The sequence below is a fragment of the Embiotoca jacksoni genome, unplaced genomic scaffold (genome assembly GCF_022577435.1).
Source record: "Embiotoca jacksoni isolate LCO1_2020_lvr unplaced genomic scaffold, fEmbJac1.0.p SCAF_4, whole genome shotgun sequence".
NCBI classification, from domain to species: Eukaryota; Metazoa; Chordata; class Actinopteri; family Embiotocidae; genus Embiotoca; species Embiotoca jacksoni.
In genome coordinates this window covers 3875001-3896110 of record NW_027185392.1, presented here as the reverse complement: position 1 = coordinate 3896110, position 21110 = coordinate 3875001, and the positions used below count along the sequence as shown (strand labels likewise).

Genomic DNA, 21110 nt, shown 5'->3' with positions numbered 1-21110 from the left:
CTGCCAGTCTCTCTTCTCTCTCTCCATCTTCCAGCTCACCGATAAGCTTAACTTTAAATGTGGGTAAATTCAAATACAAATAAGATGTGAAATGGTTTTTCTCTGGGTTTTTTTTTAAGTGGACTTCCTAGATGCATACTGTCCAGTATATTAAAGGGGCACACTGGTGGTATTACATGTCAAAGATAGTTATAAGTTTAAGGGCGTACTATTCATTTTGTATCAAACATTTTATTATGTGTGGCTCTGGAGGAGATGTGTCAAGTCTGAGATGATGTTGTGATATCACCTCAGTAGGTTTAGGTTGGGCCTCGGTGTGGGCAACAACATTTGGGGTTATTTATGTTGCATTGTGGGAATTTTTTGAACTGAAATTTTTTTCTGAACATGCAGATCAAGTTATCAATATCGCCACATGATAAATGGACTCAAGACAATAATACGGAGCTGGGCCATTGATTTGAAAGACATCGTTTCATCACTCATCCGTATGACTGATCAGAGTCGAAACGCCATTTAACAGTTCATCTGTCAGATGACAAAACCTCCTTCAATCCCACGAAGAACAGAAATAAGCAGTTCATGGTATGATGACATAATAAATAAGAAAAATCTCTTGTTTTAGATCTTTTTTTATTATTTTATCTCATACCTGTAAAAATATATTCTCAAAATAAATAAATATATGAAATAAATATACTGTATGTCCTAGAAAACAAACAATCATAAATAAGAATAAAATCTGTCGTGTGTAAAGGTGTCCTTGTCGGTCCCATGCTCGTCGTTTGACGGCAGCCAGTCGGACAACAGCAGAATTCCTTCACAGGTTTCCAGAACGAGTTCCAACAGAACAAACAGTATTCCGCCACAGGACACCACAGAAGAAGTCATTATGAAACTCCACTGCACCTGTTCCTCTTCTTTGTCATGCACTTTGCAGCAAAGTCACATCTTCTGAGCAGCATCTGTCTTTGGACTAGTTTCATAAGGAATTCATCCATGTCAGTCCGATACAGGTGATTCCCTTCAGCTCTAAGACCTGTTTCCAGAACAAATCTGGCTGCTTTCCAGTGCATGATAATACCTTTTTTTTTATTTATTTTTTTTTTTTTTTATGTAAACCAGCCACATTGTATGGTGGATTATGCATTTTAATTAATCATTTACTTAGCAGCCACAGTTATGTTTGAATGAAATAAAAAAACAACCTAATGAAAACAGTGGGATTGACAAGACTCGGTAGCCACAGTAGTAAAAAGCTACTCGCAGCCAGTGGTTAATCTCAACTATCAAGTCCACACCTTTGTCTTTTAGAACATGCAGTCTGGACCAGCAACTTCTTGGATTTCATGAGTGGAAACTTAAATAAAATCTGAAGATCATCTGTTTGGCCACCAGGGCCTTTGCATAGGCCAATAAAGGGGCAATATTTGGGGCCCAGGTAGTTTCTGTCCGTCGTGGGGTCTTCACGTTTTCCACAGAAGATCCCTGGTGCTGTTCAGTCAAACTCCCTGACCGGTCTGATTCTTTCCTTCCTCCATGCCAGCGGAGGGGAGTGTTGATTTGGTGCACTTTTTGTGATCCTGATTTGTCCATATTGACAGGATCTTCCATCTCCCTCAAGAAGGGGAAGACTTTAGGTGCACTTGATTGTGTTTCTCAGCTCAGACCAGCTTTGACATTCCCTTCAGTCTCAGCTCTGGCCGAGTATGTCTCTGTACAGGTCTGGAACTCTATCTGGATCCACAGGCCTCGGTAGGAAGTGAGTGAACCTCTGATGCCGCCTCGATCTCATTCCATCCCGGGACGACCCATCTTTGTTCAGAGCAACAAAATAAAACGCACCCCTCTCTCCGTGCCGGTAGATGTTTGAGGAGTACGTGTTGTACCAGTTTTCTTCAAATTGCTCCCTGAAAACACATTCGGCTGACAGCTTCTCCTGCAGAAAGAAAAACGAGTAGACAGAGAAGAAATATGAGTTTTATGGTGCAAAATGTGCCACCTGCTGGCTGCAGGTGAACATATCAGTCACAGGGAAGCATACTGAAATCTGTGGTGTGTGTATGTTCGAAGTATGTTCGGGCATGAATACTTACAGATCCGTACAGTTCTCCTTTGCTGTTCATGGCGAGGTAAAGGCCACTGTCCACTCCTCTGATGCTGACCAGCCCCACAGCGAGACTGATGAACTCCAGAATACCTGCACATACACAATACATCATGCTCATTAATAAGATAATCTGATAACACATAAAGATGACTTTAAACATTTTAGATATCGGATATAATATGGCTTTAGTCTTTATGAAGGTATTTCCACTGCTACTTGTACAATATTAAGTATTTGCAATATAAAAGCAAAATGAAGCATATCTGGATAAATTCTGAGACTAAAATGTATTTGCACTCAATTAATAAATTACCCAAGTCTATGTGTTGTATTTCCACCAGCTGACTCAGACAAGTAAGGTTGTAATGGTCTCTGGCATGAGGAGGCATCCAAATCTCAAGTGGATTGAATCGAGCACCAGAAGTGCTACAACCTTGCAGCAGTAAAATAATCTAAGTGGTCTGCTTTTGATCTGCAGCAAGCTGCAGCTGTTTATCTTAATAGCTGAATATAAGTGGCGTAAAAGCTTCCAATCAAATCTCAAGGAGGAAATGTGATAGAAATGTGCAAACATAAAATATTGTAACTCTTGTTGCACCTGGAAAGCTCATTTATCTTAAAGTAAATTCTGTTTCACTGGGAATTTTAGTGGTAGATGACAGTTTAGTGTTAAAGCAGCTGTAGAGATTACACTTGCAATTAATATTTGGTTGCTTGTCTGACTGGAGTGGCATGGATATTACATGGGTTATATGAAGTGCATACTCCACATGATGGGAGAGATCCCTATTGTGAGATAGAAACCACCTCCCACATCTCTCATTTAATTAACATTTAATTTCAGCTGTTATCAACTGTATAACAAAGATCATCCCTCGATTTCACATTTGTGTGTGTGAGTGTGTGTGTGTGCGTGTGTGTGTGTGTTACTGCCTCCACCATAAGGATACAATAGAGCCAAGAAATTTTGCAATAGACTACCAGCTACTATCACTACTACTATCATCACCATCATTCCTGTGAATGGGTCCGTACCGAATCTGCTGTGGTCTTTCCTGGTGCCCTGCACGGTGCCGTCTGGATGGATCTCCAGGTGGAAGCCGGTCCTGCAGTAAAGCTGCCGCCGCCTCAGGATGCCCTTCAGATGGCTGAGGTCCGCCAGGCTCCTGGACAGCCTCTCCGCGGACACCAGGTGCTCCTGCTGCTGCCCGTGCGCCCCCATCATCATTCCGTTTACGGAGTTGTAGTCCACCGCCCCGGCTGGGGTGAGAACAAAATGAGAGCCAACGGGAGCCGGAGCGGCACCCGCGGGACCAAAGCTGTCCAGAAATCCGTTGGCGAAGCTCCCAACCTCGGCCGCTGCCCCCATCACAGAGAAGACACCCGATCCTGTTTGCAGCCTTCAGGAGATCCAAGTCGAGGTCCCAGTGATGAGCAGAGAGGCACTCTGTGAGCAAGCGAGCGAGGGTCAGCCCGTGAAGCGCAGAAAAAGAAAAGTTGGTCGAAAATCCCCAGTGAGTGCTTGTTTTGACGCACCGTTAATTAGATTGTCATCTAACTGAGAATAAACTCCTGCGTTATCCTGATGTATCCCCGGTTGCAGCAGCCCGTGTCCCTTCCTCTGCTCTCTTCTGCTATTTATCCCCCTCTCTCTCCTCTTCAACCTCGGGATACTCCCCTTTGCTCCGGTGCACATTAGGGTTTTCCTCTCTCTCTTTCTCTCCCTCCCTCCTGCTACACAGCCTTTTTTTTTTATTTCTGCGGTACTCTCCGTTCACCACAGCTCCTCCAGCAGCAGCATGTAGTGCGGTGATACCAGTGCGCTTCACTACACATCTAAGGCATTGCCTTATATTCACCGCGTTGCCTTTTTATGCAAATAATGACAGGCTTAATAGGCTTATTTTCTCCCTACTTCCCCTCCCATTCCTGGGCACTTTAACAGTAAGAACAGTTTAAACTGAGCGGGTGTTTGTGAGAGTCGCAGGGGAGTGCGCAACTCAGCGACGATTTGTGCGTAAAATAGACAAGAGGGAGTGTATGTATGTCAAACAGCTTCAAAGTGATATTTCCATTATCCTAAACGTTTTACAACTCCATGCCCCCATTTCCAAATGACTCAGGTGCGACGAGAGAGCGAGAGAGCGAGAGGAAAGCCCCAGTTTGCGTAATTTTCGCACTCGACTGTCTGATTTATTGCTCGTTTTATGTAACCCAGCCGCACGTTTACAGCGCCCGCACAGACACAAACACACACAGTCCTACACATCACCCACACACACACCTGTGCAAACGACATCACTTGACTGTCAATCCCTTCATTGATCTTTGCACGATGCTTTGAACAGCGCAGGAGCCCATATATATCCTTAATTGTGGTCTTAAAAGACGAATCAAAGACACAGAGGCTTCAAAGCGCAGGGATCTTGTAAGGGGATCGGGCAATAACAACCAGAAGAAGGGGATATACCTGTTTGAACTGTAAGCTTCGAAAATACCCCGAGACTTGACACTTGAAGGACTTCAGAAAAGAATAAGTAGCTGTTAATAATTTAGTAAATAACAGCATACTCAATTTTAATGACCATAACTAGCACATATTGATCATGTGGAATTTGGTCACCCACATGCAAGATTCGTGAGACTTAGATTATAGTCGTTGTTTACCATGTAAGTCAATAAAAGCGCGTGCATGCCAATTAAAAATACAAGATAGCACAATAACGTCTCTCCAAATAGGGTATAAAGCTTCTTTTGTTTTAATTACTTGTGGCACTGACAGAACATGTTTTTTTTCCCACTTTTTTTTTTTTCTTTATTTTTCTTTATCCATCTTTATCCATACCGTACACTCAGATGTGAGTTACTTTACTGTGGAGGTCAAACTGCAGTTTACGTGGTTGATTTAGTCTGTGGTTTTTTCCGAACCCGGGGCCCAGCGTTCCACGGTCCAGCCTATACGGCATTGATTTTGGCAGCCATGCAGACACACGCTCGTGCACACGAACCCACGCGCCCACACGGCTTCACCCTCCCCTGGGAGTCCCGTTGATAAATGAGTTGAAAGTGCAGAGGTGTTGGCGCACGCGAGCGTGTGTGGTCGCTGCGCGGGTCATTTTGTTGGCTCCTCGTGTCGATTTCTGCAACATGATAGAAAGATACAGGGTATATATATATATTTTTTTTTTAGATGTATGTCTACAGACCTACAGCTACATGTAGCCTAGTTTGTCACGAGTGTGCGTGTGGTTTGCGCAATCTATGTGTGTGGCGTGCCTCATTCGCTTTCCCTCTTTCCCTCGATTCATTAGTATTTATGACCAGCACGAAAAATAACTTTTTATTAAAAGGAGACCTTATCGATCGGTATCGCCCTCAGGCTGATCAGATCCTGATGTATTGGATATCGATCTGGCCTCAATGAAGACGTCAGTTATAACGCCACATCCTCACATAGGCCCAAGTGAAGAGTTCCCAGGATCACATGATTTGCTTTAAATTATAATCTTTCGGTTTTCTGCTCTGTTGGTGACACTGGGGCAGAGAGGGAAGCCAAGCATGGAGCCACCATGTAGGAGGAGGGTGGTGGTGATGATGATGGCGAGGAGGCCCCAAGGGTTATACCCCCACCCCCACCCACACATACACACACACAAAGAAATCACACCCTAATCGAATGCCTGGATAATGGAATAACTGAATAAGTAGCCTAGAGGTTATTAATGCAAGTGGTTTCCAAACTGGGGTCTGGGGAACTCCAGGGGTCCTTAAAGCAGTAAGGCACTATCAAAAATGTAGACTATATGATTTAATCAGAATTGAATTTCCCTGAAAATGCAGAATCTGAGATTTCTCAACTTTGATGTTCTAATGTTCTTTTTCTCCTCTTCTCTTTATTCTGCTTTGTGTTTCGTTATGAGGTTGGATTTGGTGCAGCAATTTGTCAGGGATATTAAATTGTATGAGAGAGTTGTTAACATTCGACATCTTTTACAAGTTGTAATTTCACATGAAATATTAATGCAATCAGTCAACCGGTTATGGAAATAGATTAATCACCTTGAATCATTCATCTAGTTTTGGTTGTGAACAAAATAGAAAAACAAAAGAACAAAGTAAAGGTTTATTACTCAACCTTTTAAATGGTTTATTTCTACCAGGAGGTTTTGATAGTCGTCGTTTGATCTGTTTTCAACCAAACAGCAGAGTGATCCATCGTGCTTCATGTGTGAACAGGTGACAGGCCTGTCTGTTAGACCTCTTCCCTTTATTCTCTCAGCATCAAAGTCAATCAGAAAAGCCCCATCAGGTTAACTTCAGTCCTACGTGTAGAGACTGAATCTAAGAGTTCATCTTTGATATTTGTTTGATATCTGCTCTCCATTTGCTCCTTTCAACCTTTACTTCACACTGGAGATGTGACACCCCACTGACCCTCGATGAAAAGTGAAGAAAGTTACAAATGTTGATGTCATTGGTCAGTTATAAATTCCTCTCTGTAAACTGAGATGTCTTTCATGTTCCTTTCCGGAAATAGCCTCGAAATATATTTGGGGTGATAGTAACAGATGTTATTTTGCTGATTGGCTTTGAACTTTTTGGGGGTATTTTTCATGTTTGTAAAGCACTCGCTGAGCCTGACAGTTTCTCGGGAAGTGGTATATTTACTTTAATACATTTTTAAGATATTTCAGAGGTAGTTCCATTTTATGGTTTTGACTACTTGAGAAAATTGATGATAAAAGTTATTTGACTCACTATTTGGTTAATACGTTTAGAGAATACGATGCAGTTAAATTACACAACAGTAGCCTGTTAAAATTAGGATACAATTATTTTCACCATGCACCTACAGTATTTATTCATTTTTTTTTAATTCAACCTTTATTTAAATCTTGAAAAACCATTGCAATGACCAACCTATGCTCTGATTTTCTCTCAACCTATGCTCTGATTTTCAATGATATTGAGACTATAGTTTAGAACAGAATAAATACACATAAAAAACAAGTAGACAAACATGCAACAAAAGAGCATGATCATATAGTTTTAAACTGACCTGATACAACTGTGTTAAATTTTAAAGTGCGTTGCCAGTTTTAAGACACTGAAAGGCATTTTTCCCAAATGTGATATTTGCATGCGGGACTCTGAGCACCAGCCAATCACTTGATTAAGACAAATAATGACTGTAGCACCACTTTACATTTAACAGCACAACATGGAAATGGGAGCAATTTAATCCCATTTGATATCACAATTAATTTTAAAGTACACACAAAGTGCAACATTAATGCAAAATAACACAGCAAGGGTCGACTGAGACCTGCAGTCTTCCCCTATGAAAATAGGTCCAATTAAATTAGAAATTTAATAGCATTTAACAACACAACATGAATATGCAGCTTACACAGTAATATTAAAATTTTAATAATACAGTCTAATGTCATAACTCAGACATCAGAGTATTTTACCTTTTATATTTTTTAACTATTTTACTCATATTGCTAGCCTGTCAACATATTCTGCAATAGCAGGTTAAGTAAAATACCTAAAATAGGGGCTCATTGTTTGGCATGTTTGATTAATAAATAGCCTACAACACCACACGACCTACAAAGTTGATAGGTTTTACTTGTATATTGTTGGTGTTGTTTTCTCACTTTGAAGGCAAAATTTTAATATAGCTATCCGCTGGATATTAGTGTCGGCTATTAAAACGTTTATTTATTTATTTTTTTTAAGTCTGCATGTTATTCAAACAACCTAACTGCCGGATGAGATCACATAGATTTAGATTCAACTACACCCAGCTCCATTTGTTTATAATTGACTGCGGTTCAAATTAATAGCTCACTTTCACTCGGCGAAGCATCAAATCCTCCGCTCAGTGTGCGGGACTTCGCTCTCAGCCTCACCGGCAACAGCGGTGGCCGCACATCTCGCGATGAAACCGGGGAAACGCGATAGTTTTGAGCTGCCCTCAAAGTTAAAATCACAGCAGCAGCAGCAGCAGCAGCATCGACGGTAGCAATGGCCGTTTTTCGCAGAGTGGCAGCCCTGGCCAAGCTTAACATCTGGTCGGCGGCGAGAAACGAATTAGTCGGCGGTCAGACGGCAAGCGGAGGAAGGACACGGAAACGTCTGGCCGTCGGTGTGTGCGTCGCGACGGGTGGCGCCGTGGCACTTTACTTCTACAACGAAATGACGAGCGGCGGAGGCAGGAAGAGGATGAGGATGAGGAGGCTCAGCATCAACGGTCTGCTGCCGTCCATCCCGACCGTTGAAGCCAAGGAGAAGGTAATAACTGCAACCGGCAGCTTGAAAGCCGTTTGGGCTTCACTGGCACGTAGCGAGGACGTAGTTTGTTTTCCGAAAATGTGCCAGTGTTGACACATGGGGCCTCGTTGTGGAGGACTGGGGAGGTGTGGCGGGGGGGGGGGGCAGACTGAGAGGAATATTACATTTCTTTCAACTGAGATTAGACACAAATAGAGACCTTGTCAGATAGGCCGACTTCTGCTCTGTAGCCTTGGTGTGGCTGGCAGTTTTTGTGTATGTTTTTTTTTTTTTTTTTTTTTTCTCTCGGGCGGGTAAAGTGTGTCACTCGCTCCCAGCAGTGGAAACAGTGCGCTCACTGTTTTGGCTGCGGGACGATTTGCGCGCGCAGATGCAGGAATGGCGCTCTCCGCTCGCGCTGGTGCTGAAATTACCACAATCTAACGACGTTACTGTCACGCGGGGCAGCTCACAACTTACACACACAGTCGATGTCAGTGTTTTAACTTACTAATACAAATTAATGTTTTGAATTATTAACATCAACATGCACTTTTTGTTCTTAAATTTAAAGTAAGGTACTCATTATGCAGCACGGCCTACTACAGAATAATATGCACTATTTTCTAAGATTATTTATTGATTTATTATTAGTTAAAACCCTTGAATCTGCGCAGTAGTAATTTTATTATTTTGCAGAAATTATTGTTAAAAACAGTTCTCTTTTCACCGTGTCACTGCCTCGATCTCTCATCTTGACTGCAGCCCAAAGTCAGTAATGTAATTCACACTAACAGCACATGAACATCAGCAGGAGAGTCAGAATATCACAATTCTCCGTAGATAAAACAGATAAAAGGAAAGCTTAACAACACTGTGCTGCAAAATTGTTTAACTTTTTAGCTGCACAGAATTTACGGTTCATCGTTGTTTCAATTAAGATTTTACCACGCGTAGGAATAAGGAGACTAAGCAAGATAAGCTTGTCAAATGTCACAATGGGTCCAAAAAAATGGAGGTGGGGATACAAATACTATTGAAACTTAATTGCAAATCTTCATCAGAGTCCAAGAATCCTCATGTTCAAGTATGTCCTCCTCTGCACAGTGTGACACTTTTCTGAAATAACGACGTAAGATTACACGCGTTAAGTTATTCGTTAACTGTGATGCCTCCATTTTGCCCACTCTGTCAGTTGTGCTGGGTCAGTTTGAGCATGTCTGCCCGTCAGCTTGAACTGAAATTGTTGTTCAACTTAAAAACCACAAAGTTATTCTTCGACATCATCCCTTCTGGTCTCGTTCAAGTTTTTGGTGTAATGTATGGTCACAATTATCCATCTCAGGGTAATTTAAACATGCAACAGTGCGTATTCTCACAGAGAAGACTAATCTTGGACGCTACAGATCTAGAAAATTTTAGACCAATCTCCATCATGATTTTTTTTTTTTTTAAGAAAAAACAGTTTTTGCGCAAATTAAGTTTTTGTAATTATTAATGCTGTCTCGGAGGTTTTTCAATCTGGTTTTAGTTCACAGCATTGAATCTGCCAGTTTAAAATTTGTAATGATCTTTTACTCATTGCTGATGCCATCTCTCCTTGTATTACTTGATGTGGGAGTCTGTGATGAGAGTCTTATCTCCCATCCTGAGCAGTGTGTCGGCATCCGTGGCACTTCTTTGAGCTGGTTTAAATCCCATCTGACCGATAGATCCTTTTCTGTTGGCATGAGTGACTGCTTTCCTTTCCTTTTAAGCCCCTCTGACCTGTGGGCTACCTCAAGAGTCCAATTGGGGCCCAATAGTGCTTTCAATCAATATATTGCTCATGTATATCCTCCCGTGGGATTCGGCTTGATATTTTTTAATATCACAGTTAATTTCTACCACAAATTGATGAACAATAAAATAAATTAAAAAAATCACGAGTAAAATTTTAAAATGAGTTAATTCGAGAGGTTATTATGATTTGAATAATCCTATTCAGAGGACATTACATATTTACATCATGTGACTGTTACATCTTTGTGGCGTGTCAGATACATGAACTGGTTTATGTCTGAAATGGACCTCTGCTGGCTGGATGGTAGCGTAATTTAACTGAACTGAAATAACTAAAGTGGATGTCAGGAAGGAACACAGGAGAGTTTAAAAGAAAGAACTCAGAAAGCTGAGGAGAGGGGTCAAAGAGCTGCAGCTGTGAAGGGAAAACAGGAGGTTGCCTGAGGGGAAAACACCTGGAGCATCTGCTGAGCTGTCAGGAAAACCAGACAAGGCAAGAGAAACTGTTTCTGTTGTGGATACATGACAACTACACAAGAACACAGTGAACCACACTGCATGTACTTTTTAATCACTGTCATTAAATGATTTCTTTCCAAGGAGCTTAAATGACTTTTTACATCATGTTGTGCAGCATATAGCTGGTGAACTTAGCTGCCTTTGTCGAAGTTTGTACACTTCATTCATTAGTGAATCAGAGCCACGGGTGTCTGTGCTCTAACACTTGATTACGGTGCATTCCCAGGAAGCCAAGCACTCATCTCCTATTCATGCCTTTCAAAGCCCCCTTGGTGAAAGCAGCATCAAAGCTTTATGAATGACTCTGTGCGCTCATTAGCACGTTAGCTGAGCTGAGCAGGAACCTCTGTGCCCCGGGGCCCGCGGCCAAGTGGGTTTAAATTTGGAAACCTCTCCGCTAATTACACAGCTTCGTGTGGCACAATCTGTTGGCGTAGCAACTCTCCTACACTGCAGTTAATCAAGTCGAAGCCCTCGCTCCTCACAGAGCGAGAGAGACAGATGCTAATAAAGTATAAAGTAGTGAGAAAATATTTGTGTGTGTGTGTGTGTGTGTGTTGGTGTGTGTCCCTGTTCTCCGGTTAATACACTGCGCCAGGGGTGCTGATGCTATTTATAATCTCAGAGAGCTAAATGGAGAGAGTTGATGCCAAGAATAGATGGATCTCCTCATTATGGAGGTTCAAAAGGAGTGAAGAGGCACATACAGTTTAGATCCTGCTGTCTGCACAGAAAGCTGTCACAGCTGTGGAAGTCACATTCAAACGATGACCGCTGTGGAAAATGAATCACCTGTCAGTGTGGGGGAGTTGTCGGTTTTCTGTGTTTAGTCAAATTTGACGGTTAAATAATGGAAATACATTTTGACACACACCTGTTCTCTATCATAAACTTTTCACATCACTCGATGACATGAATCCAATAGTATTGCAATAACCAGACTGCAAATAATTTGATCTGATTCTCGCTCACGGCTTCACCGATGGCTTATTTCATCTTGTTCATCAATCAGGCCACAAAGTAACCATATATATTTCTTTTGTGTTTTTGATTTGTGTCTTCAGGCACGTCCTTATGACTTTGAGGACGGAGACGTGTACATGTCTTCCCACGAGCATCGTTTCCGCATGTTCAGCTCTGTGGAGTACGACGGACAGCTGTACATGACCCCGCAGAACTTCATCGAGTCGGTGACCATGAGTGAACCCAGAAGTATGTATCAGACAGAGATTAGCCTTCGCGGTTGGCTTCAAAACTAACTAAAATGACTGAGTTTTGTGTGCATATACTGTGTACGACCTGCCCCCCAAAAGCTTTTCTCTAATATGTATGGAATATGTTTTTTTTTTTTTTTAGATTGAACGTTGATTCCAACTATATTCTTTCTTTGAGTCAAATCTTAATTCCATTTTCAATTTGACAATGTATGTAGGCATTTATGTCGGGTAACATTAACATGTAGCTGATATCTGCATTGTATTTAGATTTAATTGCACTGATTTAATATATATAACATTTGCATCTGACCTTGACCTGCTTTTAGTTCCCTTTTCCCGCAGTAAACTCACTTCCTTCTTTCCTTTAATTGTCAGTGCAGACCTTATTTTGCTCTTTCAGTATCTTAGAATATCATTTTTCACGACTGTTTTGTGGTAGTTGATTCCAAACATAAGAATTGAATGCAGTTACTGTAGTGTCTATATTTGGATTAGACATTCATTTGATAACAAGCTGAATCTGATGTGTTTTAAGTTAATTGATTTTGATCTCTAATCTGAATTTGATTTTCCAGACAGATATAACAATTCTGGGTTTAAAGACATCTTTGCAGTTTCTGTCGGCCCACGGCCAGTCGTAACAGATTAGTCCCGGCCAGCCAGCCTCAAAGCAGATGGCTTTACCGCTATTGTTTAGTCTGAGGTTAATGTTAGTCAGGCACACACACACACACACAGACGCACACACACACATTCCATTTGCTCTCATCTCTCATGTTCCCTCTTTCTCTAACCCAGTTAATATGTAAACTACACAATCAACTTAACGTTTTCCCTTGTGACTGCTGGCCTAAAAATGTCATCACACTTTGAGGTTGTCACAAACAAAAACAACTACTTTTTCTCTCTTCAGTTGACGTATGATTGAATTGCGTGCAAACTGTGCACCTGCACGTGTGTGTTTACATCTAGGCTTGGCTCGCTGACATACGATACAGCCGCGCATGCCCTCTCGGCAGCCGACATCCTCTAATGCCCCCTTTGAAGTTGAATTAGATGAACTTTGTTGTATAAAAACTGAACAAAAGTAGCATGTGCTTTTACGGGGACATTCCACATACTACAAAGACAAGCACGGGGCACTTTAGACGATACAAATGGGCCTGTGATGAGTATATATACGGTGTGTGTGTGTGTGTGTGTGTGTGTGTGTGTGTGTGTGTGTGTGTGTGTGTGTGTGTGTGTGTGTGTGTGTGTTGTGACTGTACCAGGCACATTAAGACCCATTTCTAGATCATACAGATGCTATCTGATCGAGCCCACCCAAACTCTCTTCTCCTCTTTCCCTTCTTCTTCTCTCCTCTTTTGTCTCGTTCCCTGGCAGACAAGAGGCCCTGGAGGTCCCTGACCAAACAGGTGGGAGACACACTCTAAATCCTTCTTTCTGCTGCTCCTCCATGTTGCAGTCAGACATCTGTTGCATGTTACATCTGTTACAGGCTTTTGTATACACTGCTAAGTTTCAATCCTGTTTTGCTAGAATTGTTGAGCAGTTTCTTTCCGTAATTATAAAGTTTCTGCATGTGCATGTATTGCAGATTGTGCATGTATTGCAGAGCAGTATTTAAAGGAGACCCACTTCTCGTAAGTCAGGTCACGTGTCGGAGGTCCAAATGACAAATGTGACTGGCGTCATTTTTACGAAGGCGGTGATGTCCTTTAAAGTAAGCAAGTGGCACAAGTTGTGGACTTTCACCCCGCGAGGAAGACAAGGAGGATGTCTTTAAAGCTATACAGTTTTGGTGCATAACTCTAGCCACGCGTTTTTATTTCCCAACCCTGACCATGTGGTTTTTCAAGCCACCACGAGGCCAACACACTACCCTCTAGTGGGCTGGTGGGTGTATGACATGCTTTTAGTGGCCACAACGAGCACTTTTTTTTTTGCTGCACAGTACAAACTCAAACATAGGGTTTTGAATCCATTTCCCCCCTCAGAAAAGATTTGCAAATTATTTGATAAAAAATATTCAGAAACCTTTTTTTTTTTTTTTTTTTTTTTTACATAAATGTTTAGATCGATCAGCTGTCTTTCTCTTTTCTGCCTTCCTTCTGTTACCTCCACTAACTCTTTATCAGGAAGAAAGCATGTCTCGTGGACACTACGCATTCGTATTACTGCCCTCTGCAGTTGGCAGTTGGCTTATGCTAGTATAGTATGAGATACAAGAAATATCACATCCCGCTAAAACCACAGATTTTCTTCACTTGAATGCACATGAAATATATATTTTTTTAGTTTCAAGGCCAGAATAAATTACCTCTCAGGCCTTTTCTGATGATTTCCAGGGCATGCTACCTTCTCTCATTTCCTGTTTGTCTCTTGAATTTTAAAGGGGAAGTGCTGTGTTTTACAGTGTCTCTTACTCTTTTACTGTATGTTTTTTGTGCTTGTGTCAGGAGCTGGAGAAGATCCTGACTGACACTCCCCCGGTGTGGAGAGGATCCTCCAAACTGTTCCGCAACCTGAGAGAAAGAGGTCGGAAACCACACGCACGCACACACACGCACACACACGCACACACACGCACACACACACACACACACACACGCATACACATACACACAGAAAACTGGAGCACAACCACTTTGATTTTTTTTTTGCACTCACTAATACAAATGCACACACATGCACTCTTAAAGACTCTTTACCCTGTTTTAGGCTTCATTATCAAACTGAAAAAACAAGGTCACTGAATTTGAGTTGACTGGGATTTGAGGCTTTTCAGCTCTTAGAGTTTAATTAGCTTTATAAATGTACTTAATACATATATGCTATATCATTTCTACAGTTTCAATTTCTTGGTAATGAGAGGAATACGCAACATGTAAGTTTATTTATCAGCTTTTCAGTTCTGTGCTTGTGTGTGTGTGTGTGTGTGTGTGTGTCTACCAGAGATTACTTCTCGATATGTGATTTAATAGTACTTGAGTTTGTGTGTCACTGTAGGTGTCTCTAATCCGGAGTTGATGTCATGCTGTTACGCCTTACAGCCAAACAACCTCTCCTCTCCTCTCCTCTCCTCTCCTCTCCTCTCCTGGAGAAAGAGAAAAAGAGGGAGAGAAGCTCACCCTAATTAAGCATTTGCTTCAGCAGTATGTAACAGAGGAATCACAGTCTGGGACTGAGTCCCCGTAGTGATAATTACACCGACACACACTGGGAGATGCTAAATATAGCACACCATGTGTGATGCATCCCCTCTCTTCCTCTACCGTAACAACAGAAATATATTCTTCAGCTGATAACTTGTGTGTGTGTGTGTGTGTGTGTGTGTGTGTGTGTGTGTGTGTGTGTGTGTGTGTGTGTGTGTTTGATTTAGTCCGTATTGGGATAAGTGTCCAGGAGGATGGCCTTCTTCCAAAAGAAGAAGACATAATGAGATTCAAAAATGGAGATCTAGCGAGGTGTAGAGAAATGTAAGAAATGGATGGGGTGAATGTAAAAGACAAACAGGCAAAATAGACAGAAATGTAATAGTTAAAAGAGCAACTCAAGGAGTAAAACAGCAAAGAGAGTAAGTTTGGAAAGGAAGACATTATACTTTAATCTTATTGTACCTTATAAAGTGCATGTCTAATGATGTGGCTGTTGGATCATTGCCAAAACCACACTCACATACACAAACACCCACATACACCATCAGCATTCAGTAATACTTCCATATGTACCTATTTGTTTTTATTAGCTGAAAAACGCCCATTTCTTCATTCACATGTATATAATTTGGCTTTCGTATAACGCCAGTCTTTGTGTGTCTGTGTGCTGATATCAGAACACGCTCTCCTCTCCTGAGAATGACAGCACTGTGTGTCAGACAAAGGAGTGTGTGTGTGTGTGTGTGTGTGTGTGTGCGTGTGCGTGAGTGTGTGTGTTTGTGTGTGTAGTGGACTGTGCAATATGTCAGCGATTTACTGAGTAATCCAGCACACTAATGTTTTTACTTTGTTTTAGAAAGACTCTTTGTATTCAGCACAGTGATGATCTGGGAATTTATCACCGCTAGAACTGCATAAGGATGGATACAGTGATCCATGCCGGTTGATTCACTGTCCCATACCTTACCAAACTGGGAAGAGGACTGTATTCACAGGCATCCTCGGGTCACTGGTTAAAATCCGGATCAGCACACTCTTAGGCTGACATAAAATCTAAATAAATATGTAATTCAATTCATTTGAATGAGAAAAGGGTGTTTTCTTTACCCACCTTTTTATTCAGTATTGTATCACTGAAAGTATGGCAGTGTAAACATGGAGACTGTATTGCAGAAACCTGAGTGGCTTCAGAGTGTATATTCTGGTCTTTGCAGAGCTCAGGCTACACGGAGAAAAAAAAAGAATTCAGTTCCAAACCAGCTCCTCTACACAAAGCAGTCAAGCATCAGCAAAACACAAGGCTCACACTGGCTCTGACGGGTGTCATGTTCACCGTCACACACACACATGCATACATACACATAAATGGGAAAGCAGTCTCCCGTAACACTCAAGCGAGTCACCCTGAACTATCTGAACGATCAGACAGAAAGCGAAAAAGAGGGAGAGAGAGCTTAGATGGAGCTACAAAGATTCCTAAATGTGCCTGAGGCAAGAAAGGATGGCTTCCTAAAACATTTTTCACTTGCTTATCCAAACACAGACACATAGACCTGCACACATAAGCCGGTGTCTTTTCTTTGGACACTCTGGGTGTCGAAAAAGAAACGGTGTGTGGCCAAATGGCTGTTGGCAGCTCGGCTTGGAGAAGACACATTTTAAGATGCTATCTTCATGAAAGGAGGGATTATGTGTGTTAGTGTCTGTGTGTGAGGCTCAGGAGGCCCACGGTCTTTGAACATCTGTAAACATTGTGTGTGTGTGTGTGTGTGTGTGTGTGCGTGTGTGTGTGTGTGTGCGCGCGCGCGTGTGTGTGTTGAATGTGACCTTTTCTTTAACTCCCTTTGTCTTGATCTTATTACCAGGCATCATCTCATACACAGAGTACCTGTTCCTGCTCTGCATCCTGACAAGTGAGTCAATTCAGTCTCTACTCATCCTCCTTTCACTTAACCTTATAATCAAACCATTCTCTCACTTTCTGTCAGCATTTTTCTATTCTTGTTGTAGGTGAATAGTGTTAGCCACGGAAAGTAATATCAGCTCTACTCGGGTACAAACAACCTGACAATTATGTCACAAATTTGGTGGTTTTCCCCTTCCATCTCAGGGAAAGACAGAAAATGAGAGAGACAGAAGAAAAAATATAGTTTAGCTTATAACCTTTTCAAAACCTAAACATGGCATAAATGAGAGGCTAGCTATTTACAGTGATAAGTATTTTCCTGTACACCTTTAAATCTTAATATCTTAATAGCTCGTCTCACTTCTCCTCACATTTCTGGATTTTTTTTTTTTTTTACAGAGGAGATATTAATTTTCTCCTCTGCAAAAATCACAGAAATGAAACAGTGAAAATGTTCAATGTCATAATAAGTGGCTGCCTTCTCATATGATGTTGTCACACAATGAGCAACATTTGACACAAAAGTTTTACATATTTTCAGTTAAAAAAAAAGGAATAAGAACGACTTTAATCAGAAAAGGTTTTATTCGATTTAATTCATATTTGTCAAAGTCAGGGGGGAAGGTAAATAAAAATAATGATCAAGTTTCTTTACATAGTACAATCTTTAAAAAGTGAAAGATAAATGATACTCATTTTACAACTATGCCATCTTGTTTGGCCTCAATCAAGCAAATCTGCAGCAAATATATTTGTTGTATTTTTAATTTTTTTTATATATATATATATATATATATATATATATATATATTTACATTGTGGTCCAAAGATTTGTCTGATTTTGTAGATCAGAAGCTGAGTTTGACAACTGAGAAAAAGGTATCTAAAACTTGAAATGTTAACTCGTGGAGTCCATAAACGTTTACTCTCTCACCCCTTCTCCTTCCTATCCACGCTACACGCCACTTTATCGCTCGCTGTGTACGGATTTAAAATTGCCTTTAACAAACACACGCACACACTCACCCTGTGTGTGTTCTCTTCTCTGTTCTCCAGAGCCTCATGCTGGCTTTAAGATTGCTTTCAATATGTTTGATGCAGACGGCAACCAGATGGTGGACAAGAGGGAGTTCTTGGTGGTGAGTCGCTGATACTGAGAAAAGCCCTCTGAATTTACACGTCAATATTAACATCGCTTTTTTCTCCTACCACAATAGAGAAGTGTCGTGTAGGTTAATGCATATACTGAAAGTCAGTGTGAAGTGATTATCTGTGATTGTAAAAGGACGTAACACAAAAGCTTCCACTTGAAAATTGCATTTATGTGAGTTTGTTGGTGACAAACACGAAACCCACCAGACTTAATTGTGTGGAAGAGTCACTGTCATCGTCTCAGGGAAAGCCCAGGGTGATATTTAGAAGTTGGAAATATGAAAGGACGGCTACTAAATATGAATGTATCATGTACAGTCACATTTTAATGTTAGTAATGTTAAAATTGCTTTCCTTAGCCCAAATTTGTTTTATGAACACCAATAATTTGTAGCTCTGATGTTTGACTTGTTCGACGGTATATACTGTATAGAATATTTTTCATCTATTTCGTCTACTACTACTGCCTTAAAGGTCCCATATTGCATGAATTAAAATTTCCATTCCTTTTTTTTTTTTGATAAAGCACATTCAGGTTCTATATGAATAATGTGACAACGTGAAGTTGGTCAGTAGTTGGAGCCCAAATACAGAAACGGTGCCGTTTAAAGTTCCGTAAATTTGTGATGTCACAAACTTACGCTCATGTCACTTTTCCGCCCTCAGCATGGCCCACTGTCCAACCTTTAAATCTGGAAGAAAATACCAAAGAGTCAGTCCGTCGTAGAGCTAGCAAGCTACAAGACCCAAGAAAACCTTTGGTTTGCCTGGGCATTTGCCACTTGGAAAAATTCAGCCTATCAAAAGAGAGGGTCATAACATCAATGCACCTTAAAAAACAAAGACACAAAACAGCCTGTTCATAGCAGATCTCTAAAGGGATGTAAAACTATATTAAGATGGCCTTAAATCGTATGGATATCACGACTCCAAATATAACGGCAGAAAAGTTAGGATTTTCTTCTTTTTTTTTTTCAGTTTTAAAGCATTTGAAAACACTGATTTGGAGTTTGCGTCTTCTAAACGTGTCTTATTAAGCAGCTGAGCAGCCTAACTGTAGCATTTCTTGAGGGCTACACATGTGTTTCTTTCCCCTGTGGGATGAGACTGACAGATTTATAACTGAAACACTGCTGCAGGCAGGAAGGGATCAGAATCTCAGCGGCTGGTGGGAGTGGGACGGCACATCAGCAGCAAGGCGTGGTAATGGTTAAAAATCCTGGGGGAGCAGGCAGGTGTGGAGCAGGAAAAAAAATTTCCCACATTGAGGGTTTGGCTGCTTTTTCTGTTTTCCTTACAAGTGAGAATGTTAGTCAGATAAAGGGAATATGTTATTTAAATAAACCACATAAAAACTCACTCTCTGTTGTTATCATCACAACTCCTAAGATGTTCCCCATGAAATTGATTGCTGTGTTTGATTTATGGCATTAGGTAACAATTTTCCCTATTATTTGTAATTAGTAATAAAAATTGAATTATAATTAACGCTATAAAATATAAAAACAGTTGATACTTTGCATCACCCCACGGCTGCAGTTTTCTGCAATATTGGATTCGGCATTGATTTGTCCTTTAATATCTGTGAACATAAATCACTTCTGAAGTCACACCAGAAAACCAACACTCTTAATCATGTTGCCAAAAGACCATAACCTGAATCACATCATAGACCTGCATGAAAGAGTGAATGACCTCGTGAACTCAGTGGATGTTTGTACATGTGAGCATTTAAGCTTCTAACAGCGCTTTAGATCTGGCTTTGAATTGTCAATGACATCCTCATCCTTTCTCTCGTTACAGCTTCAGGAGATCTTCCGGAAGAAAAATGAGAAGAAAGGAAGGAAAGGGGATGCTGAGAAGTCTGCGCAGTTGGTAAGAAAGTTGGAGGACGAGGGTGTATGTGGGCTTGAGGATGGATGCTATTCTTTGCACTGCTGATTAAGCTTAGCACAGCCAACAGTGAAGCAACAATGGGAAGTCTATGTGGACATGGACGTCGATAATGCGGCTCTCATCAGAGGGGTAAACATGTGATTGAAAAATCCAAAACATCCTGGTTTTATGGAGCTTAATATAACAGTAAAAAGTAAAAATTATATTTCCCTTTAAAATGCCATTTGAACACATCCATGAGTGTAACGTGCCACAACACCTCTCGCCACTTTGTTAAGGTTACTGAAAAGGTGAGATGAGTGTTGTGACAAAGGGTACATGTGGATGTGTTGAAAATGACACATCATCATCCAAGTTATTTATTATCTGTATTTAACTAAACATGCATGCTCCCTCATAGAAACTGTTTTTGACTCTGTGGTATCTCCTCTGTTTTTACTGTGACAGGATCCTTCCTGTGTTCTTGGTATATTTGATACACTCTTAAAAAATTGTGTCTCTCTCAGCACGTCTATGATTTTAAGTTTTGAAACATCACGAGCCAACTTGTTTTACTACACTGCATGTGTCTGCTATCTGTTCTATGCCCATAACTGCATTTACTAATCCATCAAGCCAACATTTAGAATCAGATCAATACGGATTTACTTCAGATTTATTGGTGCTGGCATATATTTTGGCCAATAGGTGAAAAGACATTTCAGTAGCCTCGAGATATGCTTGAGGTTATTTACAAACAGTGAAACCATAACATACTTTGACCACCAGAGATATTATTTTATTTTTTTAACAGCAAAATGTTCTGCTCATTACATACAGTATCTTAGTCTCAAATTTAGGGGCTGCTTTGCAAAAATGTTTGCCTTTGTTACCTGCCCATCTAAAAACGTGAATATTTCTAATATATATTTAGCAGTAATTGGCGGTTATTGACTGGCAGGTAAGAGATCAAACAAAATGACGCTTTGGTTAAAATGAAGACTTACAATCACATTAATACTCACTTTTAAAGTCTTTATCTACTAAAATATCAACATCATGAAGTCATCACACTAACAACTGAAGCCACTTGGTGTGTTACAGATCTATC

The 21110-nt window shown here is 40.8% G+C and overlaps 2 protein-coding genes across 5 annotated transcripts in view; one reads left to right on the top strand and one right to left on the bottom strand.

The window, feature by feature from the left end:
* Positions 1–658: 658 nt before the first annotated feature.
* On the bottom strand, positions 659–3704 carry LOC138208997 (fibroblast growth factor 20-like). The gene is made up of 3 exons (XM_069167296.1): positions 3146–3704; positions 2097–2200; positions 659–1939 (listed from the first exon to the last, which is right to left on the bottom strand). The coding sequence occupies exons 1-3, from the start codon at positions 3477–3479 to the stop codon at positions 1694–1696; spliced, it is 684 nt and encodes a 227-aa protein (XP_069023397.1). The 5' UTR covers positions 3480–3704; the 3' UTR covers positions 659–1693.
* A 4336-nt stretch (positions 3705–8040) lies between these two features.
* Positions 8041–21110, top strand: part of micu3a (mitochondrial calcium uptake family, member 3a) — a 27708-nt gene continuing 14638 nt past the window's right edge. For 2 of the 4 annotated variants that reach the window (XM_069166624.1, XM_069166622.1), the window contains exons 1-7: positions 8041–8410; positions 11755–11902; positions 13292–13323; positions 14368–14446; positions 16932–16979; positions 18029–18111; positions 19928–19999. In XM_069166624.1, the coding sequence (XP_069022725.1) occupies positions 8144–8410; positions 11755–11902; positions 13292–13323; positions 14368–14446; positions 16932–16979; positions 18029–18111; positions 19928–19999 (729 nt within the window). In that variant the 5' untranslated portion in view covers positions 8041–8143. The remainder of the gene's footprint in view (positions 8411–11754; positions 11903–13291; positions 13324–14367; positions 14447–16931; positions 16980–18028; positions 18112–19927; positions 20000–21110) is intronic. The other 2 variants (XM_069166623.1, XM_069166621.1) reach the window with 2 other exon arrangements.

Bases quoted from the DNA above. Each gene is read 5' to 3' on its own strand.
- LOC138208997 (XM_069167296.1), bottom strand. From the start codon at position 3,479: ATGGGGGCAGCGGCCGAGGTTGGGAGCTTCGCCAACGGATTTCTGGAC. The intron at 2,201-3,145 runs GTACGGACCCAT...GTGTATGTGCAG, and splicing joins GAAAGACCACAGCAGATTCG to GTATTCTGGAGTTCATCAGT. The intron at 1,940-2,096 runs GTAAGTATTCAT...TTCTTTCTGCAG, and splicing joins AAGGAGAACTGTACGGATCT to GAGAAGCTGTCAGCCGAATG.